At 37.2% G+C, this 19,067-nt stretch overlaps 1 protein-coding gene across 5 annotated transcripts in view; it reads left to right on the forward strand.

Annotated features, from left to right (window-relative positions):
* Nucleotides 1-19,067, forward strand: part of fam184ab (family with sequence similarity 184 member Ab) — a 164,909-nt gene that overhangs the window by 41,811 nt on the left and 104,031 nt on the right. Inside the window, exon 1 of one of the 5 annotated variants that reach the window (XM_039692940.2) lies at nucleotides 4,090-4,750. The exons of 1 other annotated variant lie outside the window; for it this stretch is intronic. In XM_039692940.2, coding sequence (XP_039548874.2) covers nucleotides 4,571-4,750 — 180 coding nt within the window. In that variant the 5' untranslated portion in view covers nucleotides 4,090-4,570. Of the gene's footprint in view, nucleotides 1-4,089; nucleotides 4,751-19,067 lie in introns of those variants that run through there. 3 more of the 5 variants (XM_039692941.2, XM_039692942.2, XM_039692943.2) reach the window with 3 other exon arrangements.

The following is a 19,067-nucleotide window of genomic DNA, read 5'->3' on the forward strand; positions in this document are numbered from 1 at the left end:
CAATATGTACACTCTAAAAATGCTGGGTTGTTTTAACCCAACTTTGGGTCAAATATGGACAAACCCAAACGTTGGGTTAAAAAATGTAATTAAAACATTTAACCCAATGGCTGGGTTTGTCCATATTTGACCCAAAGTTGGGTTAAAACAACCCAGCATTTTAAGAGTGTATGAGCAAGATTTTTTTTCAGCAGTAGAAACCGACGAGATTCCACGTTTTATCCAATGTTACATTATTTACCCCATTTTCCTCTTGTAAAGTTACCTGTGTGCACTGGAAGAGAGCCGCACCTTCTTAATTAGTAGGCTAAGCTGTGCATATTACTACAAAAATAAACTATTTATTCATTAAACCCATATTCAAAGCACAAATGAACATGGTAGCATTAATTAATTAACTAACTAACCAGAAGCAAATCATTTGATACTGTATTAGTTCATATTTGTTAACGTTAGTTAATAAAAAGTACAGCTCATGTTAGTTCACAGTGCATTAACTAATGTTAACATATAAACTTTGGTTTTAACAATGTAGGCTATTAGTAAATGTTGAGATTAATAAATGCTGCTCAATTCATATGGATACATTTGGAAAAAAGAGACAAAGTAGGCTCTCCAAAGCATGGCTCTCCGATCGCTCAGACACTTCTAAATTAATGCAGCCTGTTACCAGTAGTCTATTGTATTCTGTGATAAAAAATACAGCATCCTACACTCTAAACAATGCTGGGTTGTTTTAACCCAAATTTGGGCCAAATATGGACAAAACCAAATGTTGGGTTAAAAATTACATTAAAAAAACTTCAACTTTTCACGTTTTTTTGATTACATTTTAACCCAACATTTGGGTTTGTCCATATTTGACCCAAATTTGGGTTGAAACAACCCAGCATTTTAGAATATGAAATTCTGATGACAATTCTAGTAGACTATACGATTTTTTACTATTCCAATGCTCTTTAATTTGACAGTAAGCACACTGTGAAATGTACTAGCAACTAACTTGCTAATTGCTGCGAGCAAGTTACTTTACATTTCACAGTGTTCTTTTTACAGTGTTCAAAAGGACAAAGTACTTTTCCAGAAACCTATGAAATACGCTCCAGGAAAATTGTTATTGGTTTCTCACTTTCTTTCTTTTCACTCTCTTTCTGCTTACATTTCAGTCGTTCATGGACAGGCTAAGAGCTTTAGCAAGTCATTGCCTAGCAACTCAACTCAGCTGAATGCAATGTCCTCTGTACCAAGGACTGTGCTTTTAAAACTCATTTGTATTATAAAGTAGACTCACTTTATATATGTAATTGTTTGTGAACTAATCAGTTTTTAGTCACACTATTTTCTACTAAGAAAGGCGCCAACATACCAAGGTCAGGGTTATTATACGACCGTATAGCACTGTTCAGTTTTCCTATGGTGTTTTCCTATGGTGTTGGTGTTTTAATTTACAGAAGTTGAAGTGTATACTGTAATACATTGTTAAAAACACCGTAATAAGAAGTCAAATGCGTGGGCTTATAACTGAAACAGGCAGCGCATATATTTATAGGCTGCAATTAAGTTGCTGCCTTTACGATTAAAAAATGACATAAAGGCTATAAGCAATATCGCGATTTCTGTTTAATGACGTATATTGTGCAGGTGCAGCCCTTGACTAAACTGTGTGTGTGTGTGTGTGGGTCATTCACTGAAAACAGCCTTTTCCCACTCTGCGGCCCACAGTTTGAAAACCCATGATTTAGAGGGTTGTGACTTGTTATTGTAAATTGGTAGTTCCAGAATAGTTTGTCCTCTGAACTATGAACATATGAACTATGTTCATGGTAAATATCATTTTGTTAGATGTTAACATTTGCATAAATCCAGCATGCCTTTTTTCTTTTGAAATCTCTGACTGAATTTGGCTGGTTTTATAGTGAACGGGAATCAAAAGAAAACAAGTTTGAAATTTTGTAACCAAAAAACTGTAGGCCTGCCTGTGTAATAGTGATTTATGTGAACCCTTTAATGATTGATTATTCATATTTGCATCCAGCACCCTGCAGTCAAATACGCTCTGTGTTTCATGAACTGAAAAAAAAATATATATATATTTGTGAACTTGTTCTAATTTTCAGTTTGCATTTCTCATTTTCTTTTAGATTATGCTTTGCTCAGTGTGGTTCCTATCTCAATGCAAAAAAGAAACTAAAGTGAGGCTGGGCAACGTTTTTGCCAGTGATGTGCAGTCACATTTAATCAAGCCCTGGAGGAAGTTGGACTGTATATTAACAGCATTTCCATTTGCTTTTTTTGTTAAAAAGTTAAATATATATATATATATATAAAATGTATTTTTTTGTAAATCAGTTATTTCTAGAGAAATAGTTTACTATCAAATGCAACACTTGTGGTGAGGTAAAGGTTAATTTACCAATCTAAATGATAATCTTGGCTTCCTATGACTTGCTAACTCCAATAGATGCCAAATCAACACCAGCAACCCAACCAAAACAATGCATTGGTATTATGTGTGCTGAAATGCAGCTCTCTCCATGGGCTGTGCCATATTTGGAGAATAACAATAGCAGTCCATTTATCACTGGTCTTTCATGACAGCACCTGCTCTCCCATGGTGATTCATTCATTGGACCATATTTTTCAGCCATCGGAACCATAACCAGAGGAGAAAGTGGCAGAGGATGATAAAATAGATCGTGTTTCCTTCATATTTCTACAAAGTTGACATCCATGTGCAATTTTGTTTGTACAGGATATGGACTATCTTAAAATGGCACTCATGCCACTGTTTGCATGTTGGAAAATGCTTGCAATATTTGTTTTTTGTGTGCTGCAAATATCCTTATAGAAAATCAAGTTCTTAGCCACGGCTTCAGCATACGCACCAGCATACGTGCACATACACGGTACTAAAGGCCCACATGTATTTTAAATTTCAAAGCGTAGGCTAATCATTGGCTCATGCATTTCAAATGCCTCAAGGATGCATGCAGACATTTTTAATACCCAGCACAGTATATTAAGAGAGATTTTTTTAATAAGTGTAATTGGTGGATTGTAAAGGAATGCATGAGCAGATTTTCACATTTCTGGGGGTCTCAGAAACATAAGTCGTCATAGTGGGGTAAACTAAACTTTTATAGTGGTGATCGGGAGACGACAACAAATATATTTTTGGTATTTCCATTTGCACTAATAGCAAAAGAAAAACCTATTATATAGTTTTGATGACTTTACAAAAAAAGAAAAATATATAATTTTGAATTTGCCCTCGCCGTAGTATTAGAAACACCCTCGCTGCTACTTTAAGTCATATACTGTATGCTACTCAAGTCAAGTCACATTTATTTAAATAGTAGGCTACTTTTTACAATAAAGATTGATAAATGGAAAAAATATATTTTGCTGTTGTTCAGCTGAAGTCAGTTCAGTGTTGATTCAGATCCATTGCAAATATAATCAATTATTAAATTTGTTAATTTCAGAAAACAGTCAGATCAATAGCTAATATTGTTGAATATTAAGTGTGTCCCCATAAGCAAGGCAGAGGCCAAACTCCATCAGATGACAGAATAGAAGGGGGAAAAAAACGTTTCATCACAGTCTGAAAAGGGTCATTATTTCAAAAGAGATGTTGATGTTGTTGAACTGTCATTTTTCATAATTTCTTGTTTGCGTTATTGCATATAGCCTACAGTTTGACAGATTCAAACTGCATTCGGGGCATCATGTTGTCACACCGTGTGTCAGAACTTAAAAATAAACCTTTTGAAATATTAACTAGCCCGTGTTAGTATAAAAATAATAATAAAAAAATGAAAGATAATTAAACGTAGGACCCTAATTATATTTTCATACATTGTAATTGATCCTCAGCAAACCAAGATGTGCCTAAAGCAAACCTTTTTTTCCCACACACGTTCTGAAACAAAAATAGAATAGCCTATTGTTTTATTTTTAGCTCCTTTCCACCTCCCCGGACGTTTTCAAAATCACTTTTTCCCCCACAACGATTTTTGCGTTACATCACATCTAAAAGTGAAAAGAGCAGAGTGAAGGAGAGACGGGAGGAGGAGATCAGAGAGAACCGTGACCAACGGAACTGACGTCACTGGCATAATGTAAACTGTTGAGATGATCCATGGTAACAGACTCAGTGCAGCAACCGCTCGCACAGAACCCGACAGAAATGCCTCGAACCTGGATCGCACCTGCACCGGCTCTTACATCCTACAGACGAGCGGCGTTTGGACTCGTTTCAGACGCGCCGTCGGCCTTTTAAACGCGACGCACCTGCCAGGAATCCAAAACATTTAATGTATTCCTCCTATACATCTACTGTCAATTCACAAGAAGCGAGGAAACCAACGCAATGTGTGGTTAAACTCTCTCATCCAACAGACTACATAGAAGCAGATGATTTTAATCCGGATGAAATAATGACTCTTGTGGATTAACGCCTTCACTGTCACTCTATTATTTTGCTCTATCTGGACCGAAGGATCATCTGCCTTTACCATTTGCCATTACAGTCTTTATATTACAGCCATAGTAATATAATATCGTGAAGATGGCGACTGGAGCGGGCTGGCAGCATTACTACAACCCCGCTGGCAGCGCTTCGACGGGGAAATATAACAGCACCTCCACTTCAACATCCACCAGCACGTCCTTCCCGTCCGGTTTAACCCTCGAATACACGCAGGATCTCCACCTGAAGATGAGCAAGAAGATCGCACAGCTGACCAAGGTAATTTTGTGCGCCTTTTGGGAATGCGTAATGCCATGTGTGTTGCTTGGAGGTTGAGCGATGCGCATTGGAAATGCCGGAGACCCCCATCCAAATGACACCAGGCTGGCCTTCAGTCCGAATTAACCATAGAATGCGTAAATGGGACAAAAATGACCAGATGAGATGGAATATTTTATTAATGAAACATTTAATTTCTTCATTATATTCCTCAAAACTGTTGAATGGGAGTCTCACCAAAATCATCATATTTTTTAAGTTATGTTTTTAAAGGTTCAGAAACTATATAAAAACTATTTTGTCGATAATATCAATAATCATGTTTAATTACAAAAAAATACTCATAAATGGTGTTTGTAACTGTCAAATTAATATTTTATGTTATAATACCAGGCTACTAGAATGAAAAACTACTTGAAATGGTTTAAAAGAAAAGAAAAGAAAAGATTCAAACACTTGATAGGCCTTTAATATGTAAAGTACAGTACCAATCGAAAATTTTGACACATCTGAGCATTTCACATCATCCAAGAAACCTTACATTTTAATGCTTTTTTAAAATTAGTTTTAAAGGCAAACATATATTTGCCGGAGCGTGTCGCATCCAACAAGTGTGTGGCATCCCTGAGATTGGAAAAAGAGTTTGCAGAGTGACTTGAAAAGATATTTTGATTTGTTAATATTTTTAGATAATTCCCATAGGTTGACTTTGTGGAATGGGATTGGAAGTATTAATAATACTAATATTAATAATGAATGTGTGGGTGTGTCCAAATTTCCAGCTTTAGTCTTATTCCCTCAAAAGGAAGCAGAACAACATCTTGTGAGATGTTGTAAGGATCATCATGATCTGCAAAGCCTGCTAGGCACATTTGTATTTCTGACATAAGCACACATTAGTTATGGCTGAATATTATGTTTTACTGTAATGCTGATTCCAGTACGGCTCATTTTGACCCCCTTTATGCATTCATAGGGTTTTGGGAACATGCATTGGGTTTAAAGCGATAGCTTACATCTGATTTTTGTATACGCTTAATGCCATAGCATGCCATTCAGTGCTTATAAATTGTCATCTAAAACACTGATCATCCTCAGGTTGGTCGAAGTTGAGATATTGAGTAAACTGAAGCATACTCAGTAGCTACATTTTGTGCTGGTGAAGTGAGAAATGAATCCATATACAGAATAGTATGATACCGTATTTGTTTTTTTTGTTGGGTTGGTGGGAGATCATCCCGATACGTTCACTTACATTATATATGTGGTTTAATCTGTGAATGAATATTATCAACACCTGCTGTTTTGTATGATCCTCTTAGCCCTATGGGATATGGGAATGGCATGTTTCCCAAGCCAGCTTTTCAGGTAATTTTCAGGTATTAGAGCCAGAGTTTTCACAGTCAAGGACAATCAGATGGTTGAGATTTGCATCCCAGGAGAAGGTATTGCAATCATATAGTGAATATGCATTTTTCTCTAAATATCTCATCAGCTAGATATTGATGATGTGTGAGTTAAACTTGCTTGAGAGTCCTACTGTAGGCTGTATGTTCGATTTGTGAGCCAGTTCTTTTTTTTTTTTTCTTTTTTTTTTGAATTGGTAGTGGTTTAAATATTGCTGTGATTCATTAGGGAATCTGTCTTTAATCATTTTTATTTATTTATAATGCCTAGATCTAAGTGTCTGCTTTAAAGAATAGCATTTTTGATAAATCTAATCAAATATCTTGAAAAGTTCATGATTTTTAATCATGAGCCAATTGCTTTTTTGAGTTGGTTTCTTTGAAATGAACGGTCAAACAGAATGATCACGATTCCTTAGTGAATCAATGTTGAATTATTTGTTAGTAATGACTGGTGTTTGTTTGGAAGATTGACGATTGAAGAGAAATGTAATGTCTTCATGTACCCAAAGCCTCTGTTTTGTAAAAGGTTGGCAATTTTATTTTGCTTTGTAATATACTTGTAAAAAAGAAGATTCTGGCCGTCCTTGATCTGTGCTTGTTGTTGTCTAACCGTTTGTAAAGAAACTGGATCAGGGATACTGTAAAGTGAGCAACGAAACGCGTATTTTATTGAACCTGAGCCTTAACATTAATGTGTGTGATTTAACTCAGCCACGGCCTCCAGCCGATCTGTTGGTTTATGATTGCTGTTTTTGCGCATGCACAGTGAAGTTCATTCGTCCTTAGGGAGCGCGGGCAGCGCCTCATAGATGGGATTACATTGCTTTGGCTGAATATTGATGTACCTGTCAGACTATCATTAAACATGGACACCTGGGCCATTGCTTTTAAAGGATATCCCAAGCACAAGAGTTGATGTGTCATCAAAAAAGTGTGCAAAGGATTTTGTAATTTATATTTGCATCACATTACTATTCTTTTTGCCTTGTACTGAAAATTTAGCACATTTAAACCTGATTATGGATTTTCAATTTAAATCAAACATAATTGTGGATAAAAAGAGATTGTATAGGAAATATGTTATGCTTTTACGTTTTGTTTGTGTTCCCCCAAGAAATTCTTTCTTTCTTTCTTTCTTTCTTTCTTTCTTTCTTTCTTTCTTTCTTTCTTTCTTTCTTTCTTTCTTTCTTTCTTTCTTTCTTTCTTTCTTTCTTTCTTTCTTTCTTTCTTTCTTTCTTTCTTTCTTTCTTTCTTTCTTTCTTTCTTTCTTTCTGTTTGTTTGTTTGTTTGTTTGTTATTGTTTGTTTGTTTGTTATTGTTTGTTTGTTTGTTTCTTTCTTTCTTTCTTTCTTTGTTTATTTATTTATTTCTTTATTTATTTATTTCTTTATTTATTTAAATAGTTTTTGTTGTTTGGACCCCTTAAAGTCAAATCAATGTTATTTTAGTATCACTGGGGTACTAGTATTATCATTTTTAATAGGACTGTGAAACGATTAATCATTCAACGATTAATAATCACGATTAATCACATCCAAAATAAAAGTTTGTGTTTACATAATACATGTGTGTGAACTGTGTATAATTATTTTGTATATATAAATAAACATACACACACGCATGTATATATTTAAGAAATATTTGCTTATATATACTGTGTGTGTGTGTGTGTATATATATATATATATATATATATATATATATATATATACATAAATATTTTATATATAAATAACACATTTTTCTTAACTATAATTTATACAAAATAATTATACACAGTTCACACACATATATTATGTAAACACAAACTTTTATTTTGAATGTGATTAATCACGATTAATTGTTTCACAGCCCTAGTTTTTAATAACATTCCGAATTAGATTTTATTGAATTTTTTTTTTATTTTAGTTGAAGTTTTAGTAATTTTGTTGTGTTTGTCTATATATTTTTGTCTAGTTATTATTCATTTTTATTTCAGTTTTAGTCATTTATTTTTTAAATTTTCCTACTTTTTTTTTTTAAACTATTCCTTTACTGTTTGGTATTGCACAGTTTACACTATTATTTTACTGGATATTCCACTGGATGCATATGTGTGTGTTTTTTGGCATAACAGCAAATGTCTTGCTGAAGTTTTATGCCGTTGGTTTGAGCAGAGCTGTAATGAGATCCGAAAATCCTGACTGCACAGTGTGTGGGTTTTTTTGCCTTTCACAGTTGAATGTATTGTTAGTTTATTAGTACTTTGTCAGTCCCTTCCTCATGTAGCGCTGATGTTGAACATTTCAATCAATTTGATACCGGTCTGGACTCTATTGCCTCTGTCTCTCCGCTTGCGGCTTAACTTGGCATCCACATCTCCCAGTCTCCAGATGGGCCCAGTCTGGGTCTCTCACAGCCTCCTGATGGGTATCAATAAACTCCAGAAACTTCACATTGCAATTCAATTACCTCACGTAGGTCATTTGTGCAAAAACATTTGATGCTTCTCACAGAAACGCTTGTTCAGTAGCTGGCCTCCTGAGCTTTTAATATCTAATTATCATCTTTACTGAGCTGTTGAAGCAATCTATGTCAGTCTTTACTGTCTTTCTTACTGGCTCTTCAATCTCTTCGTTCTACACTTTAGGAGATTGTAAATTACCTGCTGGTCTTTTTTACACTTTGTCATACTTTAATGGCCCATATACAGAATACACTTGCCCCTGGATCCCCCTAGAGAGGTGTTGAGCTCCACCCACAAATATACCGTGGGAAATACAGTATTATGGTCTACGACAAATATATATTTAATTATCTTTTTATTAAAATACAATATCAGGATTTTTCCGCCTCGTTTTGAGCCAGGAAAAACCCTGCTGTATGTATGTATGTGTATGTATTGAATTTTAACGGCCCATATTTATATAGATGGGCTATATTAAAAGAACTGCTACCACCACTGCTACCATCAAATGTGACTATAATAGTACTTGGAAGATATTTTCCCCAAACTACTGTTATAATTCCATAGCAACTACACATCTGTCAAACCAGTACCATTTTCTAATGAAACTAGCTGTGAAAATGTTGCCGTGAGTGAGGATTTTTAATCAAGCTATGCAGGCTTTTAGAGAATTTTCTTTATTATTACAGCATAATGCAGCCATTGGAATTCAATAAATCTTATAAGAAATACATAAAACAGCTATTTTTGCCAGTTGAGACGGAAGTAGTACAAGCTAGGCTTTCTCCTCTGCATATATATTGCGTCAAACCCATTACGGAGATGCATTCTTGTATGTTATGTAACATAATTACGTTATATTCACTTTCACTCTGAAGCTTATGCAAGATTGAAGGCCACGTTGTAGTCTGAAGTATGACCGAGTTGCCATAGGGGTGCATAAATGCGTCATTCTCTGTTAATTTACCGAGTGTTTCTGTTTTGATTTCCTATAATGATGGATTTCACCATGTCTTGAGATAATTTTCTTCTTAAACTTCAATCTCTTCAGTTGACAGCATTAGAATTAGATCGTTGGGGGGTCATAGCGGCAGGTGCTTCCGTTCCATGCGGCCTGACATGTGAAGTCAGTTGTAACCTCTGTGTTTGAATCATGGCGTGCGAGGAGGATGTGTGTGTGTGTCATAATCCAGGGGTTAATATGATTCTTGCGCAGGCCGCCTGCCGCACAGCAGATGGTGGAAGCCCAGGGCACAGGGGCTTATAGGTGCAATAGTGAATGTAAGGACTGTAACAATTTTACCTAAAGGGAACAGCTTGCTTACTCTGAAAACACCGAGAAATGGCATTACACACTTACAGTAGCTTATAAAAGCACTAAGCAGCCGTGTTGCGAAATTGTAACTTAATTACTCTGTTAGGGGCTGTTCACACAGAATGCATTTTTCCATTCCACTGCACTACTTTTCCATTGTTTTTCAATGTAAACATGCTCTAGTCTAGATGGATGTCTTTAATCATTGCGCTCGCGAAAATGTGGCGCTCAAGTTAAAATAGTTTAACAATAAGTAAAAAAAAAAACCTGTGTCTTTTTTTTTAACAGCAAAAATGTGTTCTATGTGAATCAGCCCTTACTTATGTCACAATATGGTGGAAAATCACTAAGCATAGAAGCATGAAGCATAGAATTTTGACACAAATGTATAATAACTACATCTAAATAAGTCTATGTGCTCTTTAAACTTTTGAGGAAGGTATTTGTACATGGAATGACTATTTAACACGCAAATTTGCCCTAAAAAGATATATTCTGAATCCCATTTCCTGAAAGTATTATTCTTCTACTAGATTGTAATATCCAATTTGAGGAGGAAATGAAGTGAAATGAGCCAACAATAATTCAACAAATGTTATTAACACTCACTGCAGTACAATTTTTGGACACTTTTTTTCCACAATGTCTGGTCTTACTTTACCATGCCGAATGGACACATTCAGCCTCTGAAATTCAGAAAAATATTTAAACTGATATAGATAATAATTTGTTGTTATTAAGACCCGTGCTTTAGTTTGATATGTTTAGTAATATGCAAAGCATTGATTGTGTCATCAGAATAACTAGAGATGATTTGTGAGAATTAGACACATTCAAATACATCTGTACAGTTTGAAAATGTGTTTTGCACTCTTCTTTGATGAGAACTCAAACTCATCATGTGGTCACAGTGCAGGTCAGAACACAGAACATCAAAGCCATGTTCACTCACGTGTGATAACACAATTCCCTCCCTCACACACTTCCATTCATGTCAGGCGATATAATCATTGGAGATAATCCTCTAAAAGCATGGATCTTTTAACCTGCATCTGCATAATTTAGCTACCTCATTGCAATATTAAAATTTCACTTTTTTTATCTGAGTGGTTGATTGTGTTCATGTGGTCATATAGTCTACATGGGAGCTGTTATTCGCTTGAAAAGGCCATGAAATTAGTGTTTTTTCCTTTTCTTTATATATATATATATATAGACACTCACCTAAAGGATTATTAGGAACATCATACTAATACTGTGTTTGACCCCCTTAATTCTGCGTGGCATTGATTCAACAAGGTGCTGAAAGCATTCTTTAGAAATGTTGGCCCATATTGATAGGAAAGCATCTTGCAGTTGATGGAGATTTGTGGGATGCACATCCAGGGCACGAAGCTCCCGTTCCACAACATCCCAAAGATGCTCAATTGGGTTGAGATCTGGTGACTGTGGGGGCCATTTTAGTACAGTCAACTCATTGACATGTTCAAGAAACCAATTTGAAATGATTCGAGCTTTGTTACATGCTGCATTATCCTGCTGGAAGTAGCCATCAGAAGATGGGTACATGGCCATAAAGGAATGGACATGGTCAGAAACAATGCTCAGGTAGGGCGTGGCATTTAAACGATGCCCAATTGGCACTAAGAGGCCTAAAGTGTGCCAAGAAAACATCCCCCACACCATTAACACCACCACCACCAGCCTGCACAGTGGTAACAAGGCATGATGGATCCATGATCTCATTCTGTTTACGCCAAATTCTGACTCTACCATCTGAATGTCTCACCAGAAATCAAGACTCATCAGACCAGGCAACATTTTTCCAGTCTTCAACTGTCCAATTTTGGTGATCTCTTGCAAATTGTAGCCTCTTTTTCCTATTTGTAGTGGAGATGAGTGGTACCCGGTGGGGTCTTCTGCTGTTGTAGCCCATCCGCCTCAAGGTTGTGCGTGTTGTGGCTTCAGAAATACTTTGCTGCATACCTCAGTTGTAACGGGTGGTTATTTAAAAGTTGCTCTTCTATCAGCTTAAATCAGTCGGCCCATTCGCCTCTGACCTCTCGCATCAACAAGGCATTTTGCCAGAATGCCAGAATTCACCAGAATTCACTATAACAAAACAGTGACAATGTTTCTAGTTTTACAGAATGCCTGTAATTTACAACATATGTGATATAATGTTAATATACATACTTTAACTACCAAAATCTGCCATTTTCCTTTAAAATGTATTGATAAATACCACAACAATAGTGGTGGCACAAGGAAAACCACATGATGAAAGCCAATGCATGCACATACACACAGATACACCACTCACTTTGTATTAAAATAAGTAATCAGCAGCACATACATACAGTATGTGACATTGTCCCACTTGTACAACATAAAAAAGTCATTAGTGTGGGCAGCAAGATGATATCAAAAAAGTCTATTTTTCCACCAGAGCAATAGACTCTCTGGGTTTTATTTCTGTGCTGGAAAAGGTCTGGGGAATAAAGATGCAGTGTATGCATTATTGTAGCAGGTCAGTGCTGACAGGAGAGGAAGGCTATGTTCCCTTAAGCCCTGGCTCTTGGCGCCTTGCAGTCTTCTCTGCCTTGCCCCTTCTGTCATCCCCCTCATTGGGAAAAACAGTCCCCCAAAACAGTCGAGGAGGGTGGGGAAACTGGAGATAAAAGAATGTTTTTATCTTTTCACTCCTGGCAGCAATTTTGTTTTGAGTTCTTTATACCATAGAAATAAAGAAATTGCATGTTGTTGTGCCGAGTTTTGTTGAGAGTTCTTTCACCTCAGTCAGGCCACCAACTGATCGGCAAGACTCGGTGGACTGTAAAGCTGTCTGACTGATTTCCTCTCTTTTCATTTAACACATAGACTTCTTTTCTTCTGTGCGCAAGTGTTGGCAGTGGTAGAAATTTCCCAGTTATGGGATGTGGGGGACCCAATATGTCTTTTTCTTTCACATCAGAAGGTGCTAATAATTGTTGACTTCAGGACCTCACACTTTCAGATTATTAACCGCCTCCCATCTTTCTCTCTCTCTTGGTGCTGTCTTTTTATCAATAGCCACATACAGTACCGTTCAGGGATGCGTTTCCCCGTACAACGACGTAACTCGCTGCTTCACTACCATAGTATGATGCATCGTTGAAGAAATCAAATACTGTAGCTAGTTACGACTGTTTCCCAAAACCTTACTGTCGCAAATTGGTTGTCAACCACGTTGGCTAATGATGTCACACAGGTGGTAGACTAATAACAGAGAATGTCTAATTGAAGAGAATTGGCACTGGCTGGTTACTTCCAGGTTCTGGACTGGCTGCAGTAACGCAACTCTGTCCATGCGGGAGCTCTCGCGGTCGAGTGCAGAATGAATGGGAGTCAATGGGGTTTCACCCCCAGAAATCCACTATTCTCAGGATGTAATTTTTTATCAAGTAATTTGAAAGTTGCATTCAAAAGGGAGGGCTAAGAAAATACACTCAGCTAAAAATTGCATTTTTAAGTTCACTTATCTGTTCTAAAAATCCGTTAAAAAATGTGATGACGTCACACAATAGCAGAATGCTAGCGTGTTCCGGCCAACAACAGCCTAACTTGTAAGAAATCAAAAGGACATAAGTACTCGTTCATTCGACTTTTGGCCTATAATCTATTGAACTTGCGGAATCAACAATAAAATCTATTTTGATTTAACGACAAGCAGGTGAAAGAGACACATTTATCCGTTTAGCCCCATAGACTCCCATTCATTCTGCTCTCGCCCGCGATCACCTCCAGTGGAATTCTAATGGAACTGCAACTAAGGTGATAGGAAGTGCCAAGGCTCTCCGTTAGACGGGCTCTGGTAATAACTACTTTTAATTAATCTGTTTGACATCGAATTAATGCTAGATGTTCTGGCATCTGAAGTCTATTTCTCATTTTTTCCCAGTTATTTTTTTCCAGATTCAATCTTAGGCTCGTACTTACGCTCTAGAGCTCAAACGCACATGCACACTCTTCAAAAACGGTGCTTTAAATCTCTTGACAAACGTAAAAATTACATTTGACTGTAGTCTAAATGAAATAAATAGAGCTTTTCGATGCTGTTTGGAACGATGGTTTTGGGAAACACCGACTTGTTGAACTATGCTGATAACGACGGAACTTGCGACCATAGTTGGCTTTCGATGCTTTTGGGAAACGCACCCCAGTTTAGGTTTTTTTTTTTAATTTTGTCTTCCCCCAAACACCCTCCTCCCTCCCCCCACCAATAGCCAAAAGCCAAGGGCCCCAAGAATCACCACCTTTTTACCCTCTAGTGATGGCTATGTATACAAGAGTATGATTAGAGTGTCCCAAATCAGCAGTACAATGATTTTGTGCATAGTGTAAGTTGCAAATTGAGATTCAGCCCACGGTTTTCTGCAGAGTTCATATCCTGAGCTCATTATTTAATGTGAGTTTCAGCCGTTTTGACCTAGGGCAAGTTTTTAAGTCTACCTCCGCACTGCTGCTGTAGAAGACACACAGTTGCACCCGTTCATGCATATCAGCCGAGTGCAGGTTTGACCTGGACCTTGTCTCCTGTCACTTTCTCCCGTGGCCAGCTGACCAAAGTTCATACCCATGTTAACCGAAGCAAAGAATATGAGCAAACTCTGGCTCTGGTCCATAGGTAAAGCTCTTCCACTCGCTATTATTTCATTTGGCCTCTGATATGACTTCTTCGCTTTCTCTCGAATCAGCTTCTAGCAGGCAATCAACGTTCTAGTGCTATCGTGATTCTGAATCGGCTGAGCCTTCAAGGTAAACGCGCAATCAGTGATAAGGAGCTTATTCAGCTTTCTCCAGTGAAGCCCCCTCACACATTTTTATCTGATAGGCTCTGATGAATTGAGGCTAGGATAATAGCTATTTTTAGCCAGTTGTCTAGTTGAAGTCTGGTAAGTGGCATTGTGTTGTCATTTAGGGAATTGCATAAATGTAACTATTCCAGATCTGTTACCTGTTAAAGGTACAATATGTAGGATTTTTGCAGTGAAATATCCCAAAACCACTAGGCCAATGTTATATATTTTGTTTAGTTTATTACTTACAATATCCCCAACGTTTCCAACTATTTGTAAAGCGTGAGAAAATTGCTTTTTTAACCAAGAAAACGGGACGTGAGGAGTCGCCAGTCAATGGCGTCATATCCACGTTACCCTCGGTTTCCGCTCGTACTGCCATAGTAACCATGGCGACAGACAACTGGGTTATGCTTAGCAGGACGCTCATGTTCTTTAGGGAAAAAAAAGTGCTAGAACGAAGATCAACATCTTTCGAGATGCCGAGAGCTCAACTTCGACGCAAGCGTTACATGTACTTTATTAGACAGGTGAGCAAATGTACGTAAAATTAATCATTGCTATTTAGTTCAATATGATAAAAATGTTAGAATGTGATCTGTATGCTATTCTAATGTTGATCTAGCTCACTGCTAGACTCATACAGCCAACAAACAACCTAACTAACAACATTCAACACACTCAAATGCCGTTTAGTGTAACTGTTAGAGCAAGTGAAACAGCGCTGAGTTACCTGAAGTTTAATTCGTCTGATAAACTGACCTGTGTGAGTAGTAATAAAGCACTTGCGAGTAGTTCGGTTGAATAAAATGTCCTTATTTCTTTCCATCAGTGGGACTTGCGTTGCATGTGGCGCGGGGATCTGTCTCTCATTAGCAAACCCAGCTTCACTCCACAGTCATGATACAAACGATGTATTCACTCGTCCATAACAGATCCATCAGCTTGACGACAAGATCCATAATTCAGCTTGATGCTTTGCATCATCGATATACGCCTTTGTTATTGTAAGATATTAGCGACCTCTGGTGGCAAAAAGTTACATACTGTACGTTTAACGATTCTGTTTCCTAATGGTTCCCTTACTGAGTAATAAAACAAACATGCACAGAAAGAAATGATCGCAGCCTTTGCGATTTCATAATTGCAATAAGCCAAATCGTTTAAGCGAGATTTCATGTTAATTGTGATTTAATCGAGATACCTTCATAGATGTATCCTTCGTTGTCTTTAATATCCCATAATCCTGTGCGTTCCATTCTGTGACAGTTTAAGGCCCTCTGAATTGCCTTGAAACACACAGCATTTAATGTGTTGACATAATTTCCACTGAAACAGGAAGATAGGGTGAAACATATTGACCAGCTCCTCTCCTTTTTTAAAATAGCCAATATCGTTTAGTTTATATCCCAGATCAGCCAGAGCCGCTGAGCTCTGTAAAGCTGCAGTTTCCTCCTAATCTCCTCTATATCGCTTTAAAATATAGCATTCTGTGCAGAATTCAAATGGGTCCCATACGTTTTGTGGTTTGCACCGACTCGCACATATGATCCGCTCTGCGCTTCTGTGTCTCTGGACCAGAGCAGATGTGTGCTCTACCACGGTTCGTGTGACACTAATGTAAAGCCAGATTTCATTAGCCCCAATAGAAAGCAATTGATATCTGAATCGTTCCCCATCACCTATATGTGTCATTCACCATGTAGAGAATAGTAATTGTGTGAATAAGTGACCGATTTCAGCCGCAGCTGAAAGGGTTAGTTCACCCAAAAATGAAAATTAAGTCATTAATTACTCACCCCCATGCTGTTCCAACCCCGTAAGACCTTCGTTCATCTTCGGAAAACAAATAAAGATATTTTTGATTGAATCTGAGAGCTGGATCAGTCCTACATAGACTGCCTAAGGGACTGGCTCTTGACGGCCCATAAAGTCATTAAAGAAAAGGTTTAAATATTCCATGTGCCTACAGCGGCTCAATTATAAGTTTATTAAGCGACGAGAATACTTTTTGTGCGAAAAAAACATAAATAATGACTTTATTCCACTATTCCATTACTTCCTTATGGGCGCATGCGCGAGAACTGAGACGAGGACGTTCTCATTCGTCTACTTCTTGTTACCGGCTGCTCACCGCTTAGGAGTTTTACCGCCCCCTACCGTATAAGATGATGTGCTGATATAGCTGGAAGCGCAAAACTTTCTGTTTACAAGCAGAGGAAGATGCGCGCTGTACATACGCTTTTCAATTTGCGTATTTTCCGCACTATAAGGTGCACTTAAAAGCCTTTAATCTTCTCAAAAAACGACAGTGTTCCTTATAATCCGGAGCGCCTTATATATGGATCATCATTTTATACGGTAGGTGGCGGTAAAACTCCTGAGCGGTGAGCAGCCGGTAACAAGAAGTAGACGAATGAGAATGTCCTCGTCTCAGTTCTCGCGCATGCGCCCATAAGGAAGTAATGGAATAGTGGAATAAAGTCGTTATTTATGTTTTTTTTCGCACAAAAAGTATTCTCGTCGCTTGATAAACGTATAATTGAGCCGCTGTAGGCACATGTAATATTTAAACCTTTTCTTTAATGACTTTATGGGCCGTCAAGAACCAGTCCCTATGTAGGACTGATCTAGCTCTCAGATTCAATCAAAAATATCTTTATTTGTGTTTCCGAAGATGAACGAAGGTCTTACGGGGGTTGGAACAGCATGGGGGTGAGTAATTAATGACTTAATTTTCATTTTTGGGTGAACTAACCCTTGAAGGGGGCGGGATGCTTTAGATTCTAGAGAGCATTTAATTGGACAGAAAATCTGATGAGAAGCTGAAGTGCAGAGTGGTGTCATCAAAATCATTGATCCATATTGGTGGAAGTGAGAGACTGTAAGTTTTGAATATCTTGGCAAAAAAAAAAAAAAAGCCAAAAAACTTTCAATTTTGACTTTAGGCTAAACAAATAAATATGGTGTCTGAAAGTTGTGGTTGGTGGTCATTCATATTGTGTAAATGTATGTTTTTAGGGCTGTCAAACGATTATTCGAGATTAATCGCATCCAAAATATATGTGGGTGCACTGTGTATAATTATTATTATATATATATATATATATATATTTATGAAGAGTTCAGATGCAAAAGCCTCTAAGTGCCATTTGAAATTTTCTTCAAGAATGATCATTTTTATCAACCTTGTATATTTAAGTTCAGTAATTTCACTTAAATGGCAATGATAATTACCTATTAATTGTTATTTAAGTGAAATTACTGAACTTAAATATACAAGGTTGATAAAAATGATCATTAAAGAAGAAATTTTCAAATGGCATTTAGAGGCTTTTGCATCTGAACTCTTCATATATATATAAATAAACACACATATATATATCCAATTATACACAACTTTTATTTTGGATGCGATTAATCGCGATTAATCGTTTGACAGCCCTAATGTTTTTGTCCAAGATTTTCCATTTTTATGTAATTTCTAGCAAGACATTTTCAATTGTAGTTATTAAATATTTACTTAAAGCTCCAGCTATTATTGATCATTTAACTGTTATGCTGCCTCAGAAGTCTGTCCGAAATCAGTTTCGCGAGTCACGAAACGCTGCCTGCAAAATCATTGCCTGATAGGGCAAGCAACAAGTCAGCAGCCTAAGCTTTCGGACGCGTCCTATGTTTATACATCGTGCCGTAGAGAGAAAGAACATGTGCCAGAACCATTAACTAATGGTAAATGGGTTCAGGTGTTTTTAGAGCTGGTTCTGAATAAGTTCTCCATTCCCAACCAAAGGTGTTACTGACGAAAACCTTTCTCACTGCTGTCAGATGCATCTAATGAGTGTACTTGCCATTTGTGTGCACACCTCCAGTGCCTTGGAGTTCTCAAAGACCTTACCTTGTCTGACTGACCTTCAGCTTGAACTCATTTTGTTTGCTAATGGTCTGAGCTAAAAAACGGTAAATAAACTCTTTAAGTAGCCAGCTAGAGTTACATGAGACATGGTTAGGAATGCTAATGAGGTGATTAGCCCTGATTGGAAGAGGCGTCCAGCAGTTCCTCTCTATAGGAGACCACACTAATTTGATTAGTCTGCATATTTTAGATTTTTTTATATAAAAAAACACCTTTGTTGATTTAATCCCAAGCTAATCGCTTCAGTCTAATCATGAAACATTTGTATACCAGGGAATTTTGGCAAATAATGAAGAAGGGCGTTGACATAATATTAATATTAACTTCAGCTTAAAGTTACTTCTATTGCTTATGACCATTCACATTTAGCTGAGCTCAAGTCCATGATGTGCT

Source organism: Pimephales promelas, chromosome 13 (genome assembly GCF_988280905.1).
Source record: "Pimephales promelas chromosome 13, fPimPro1.hap1.1, whole genome shotgun sequence".
NCBI lineage: Eukaryota > Metazoa > Chordata > Actinopteri > Cypriniformes > Leuciscidae > Pimephales > Pimephales promelas.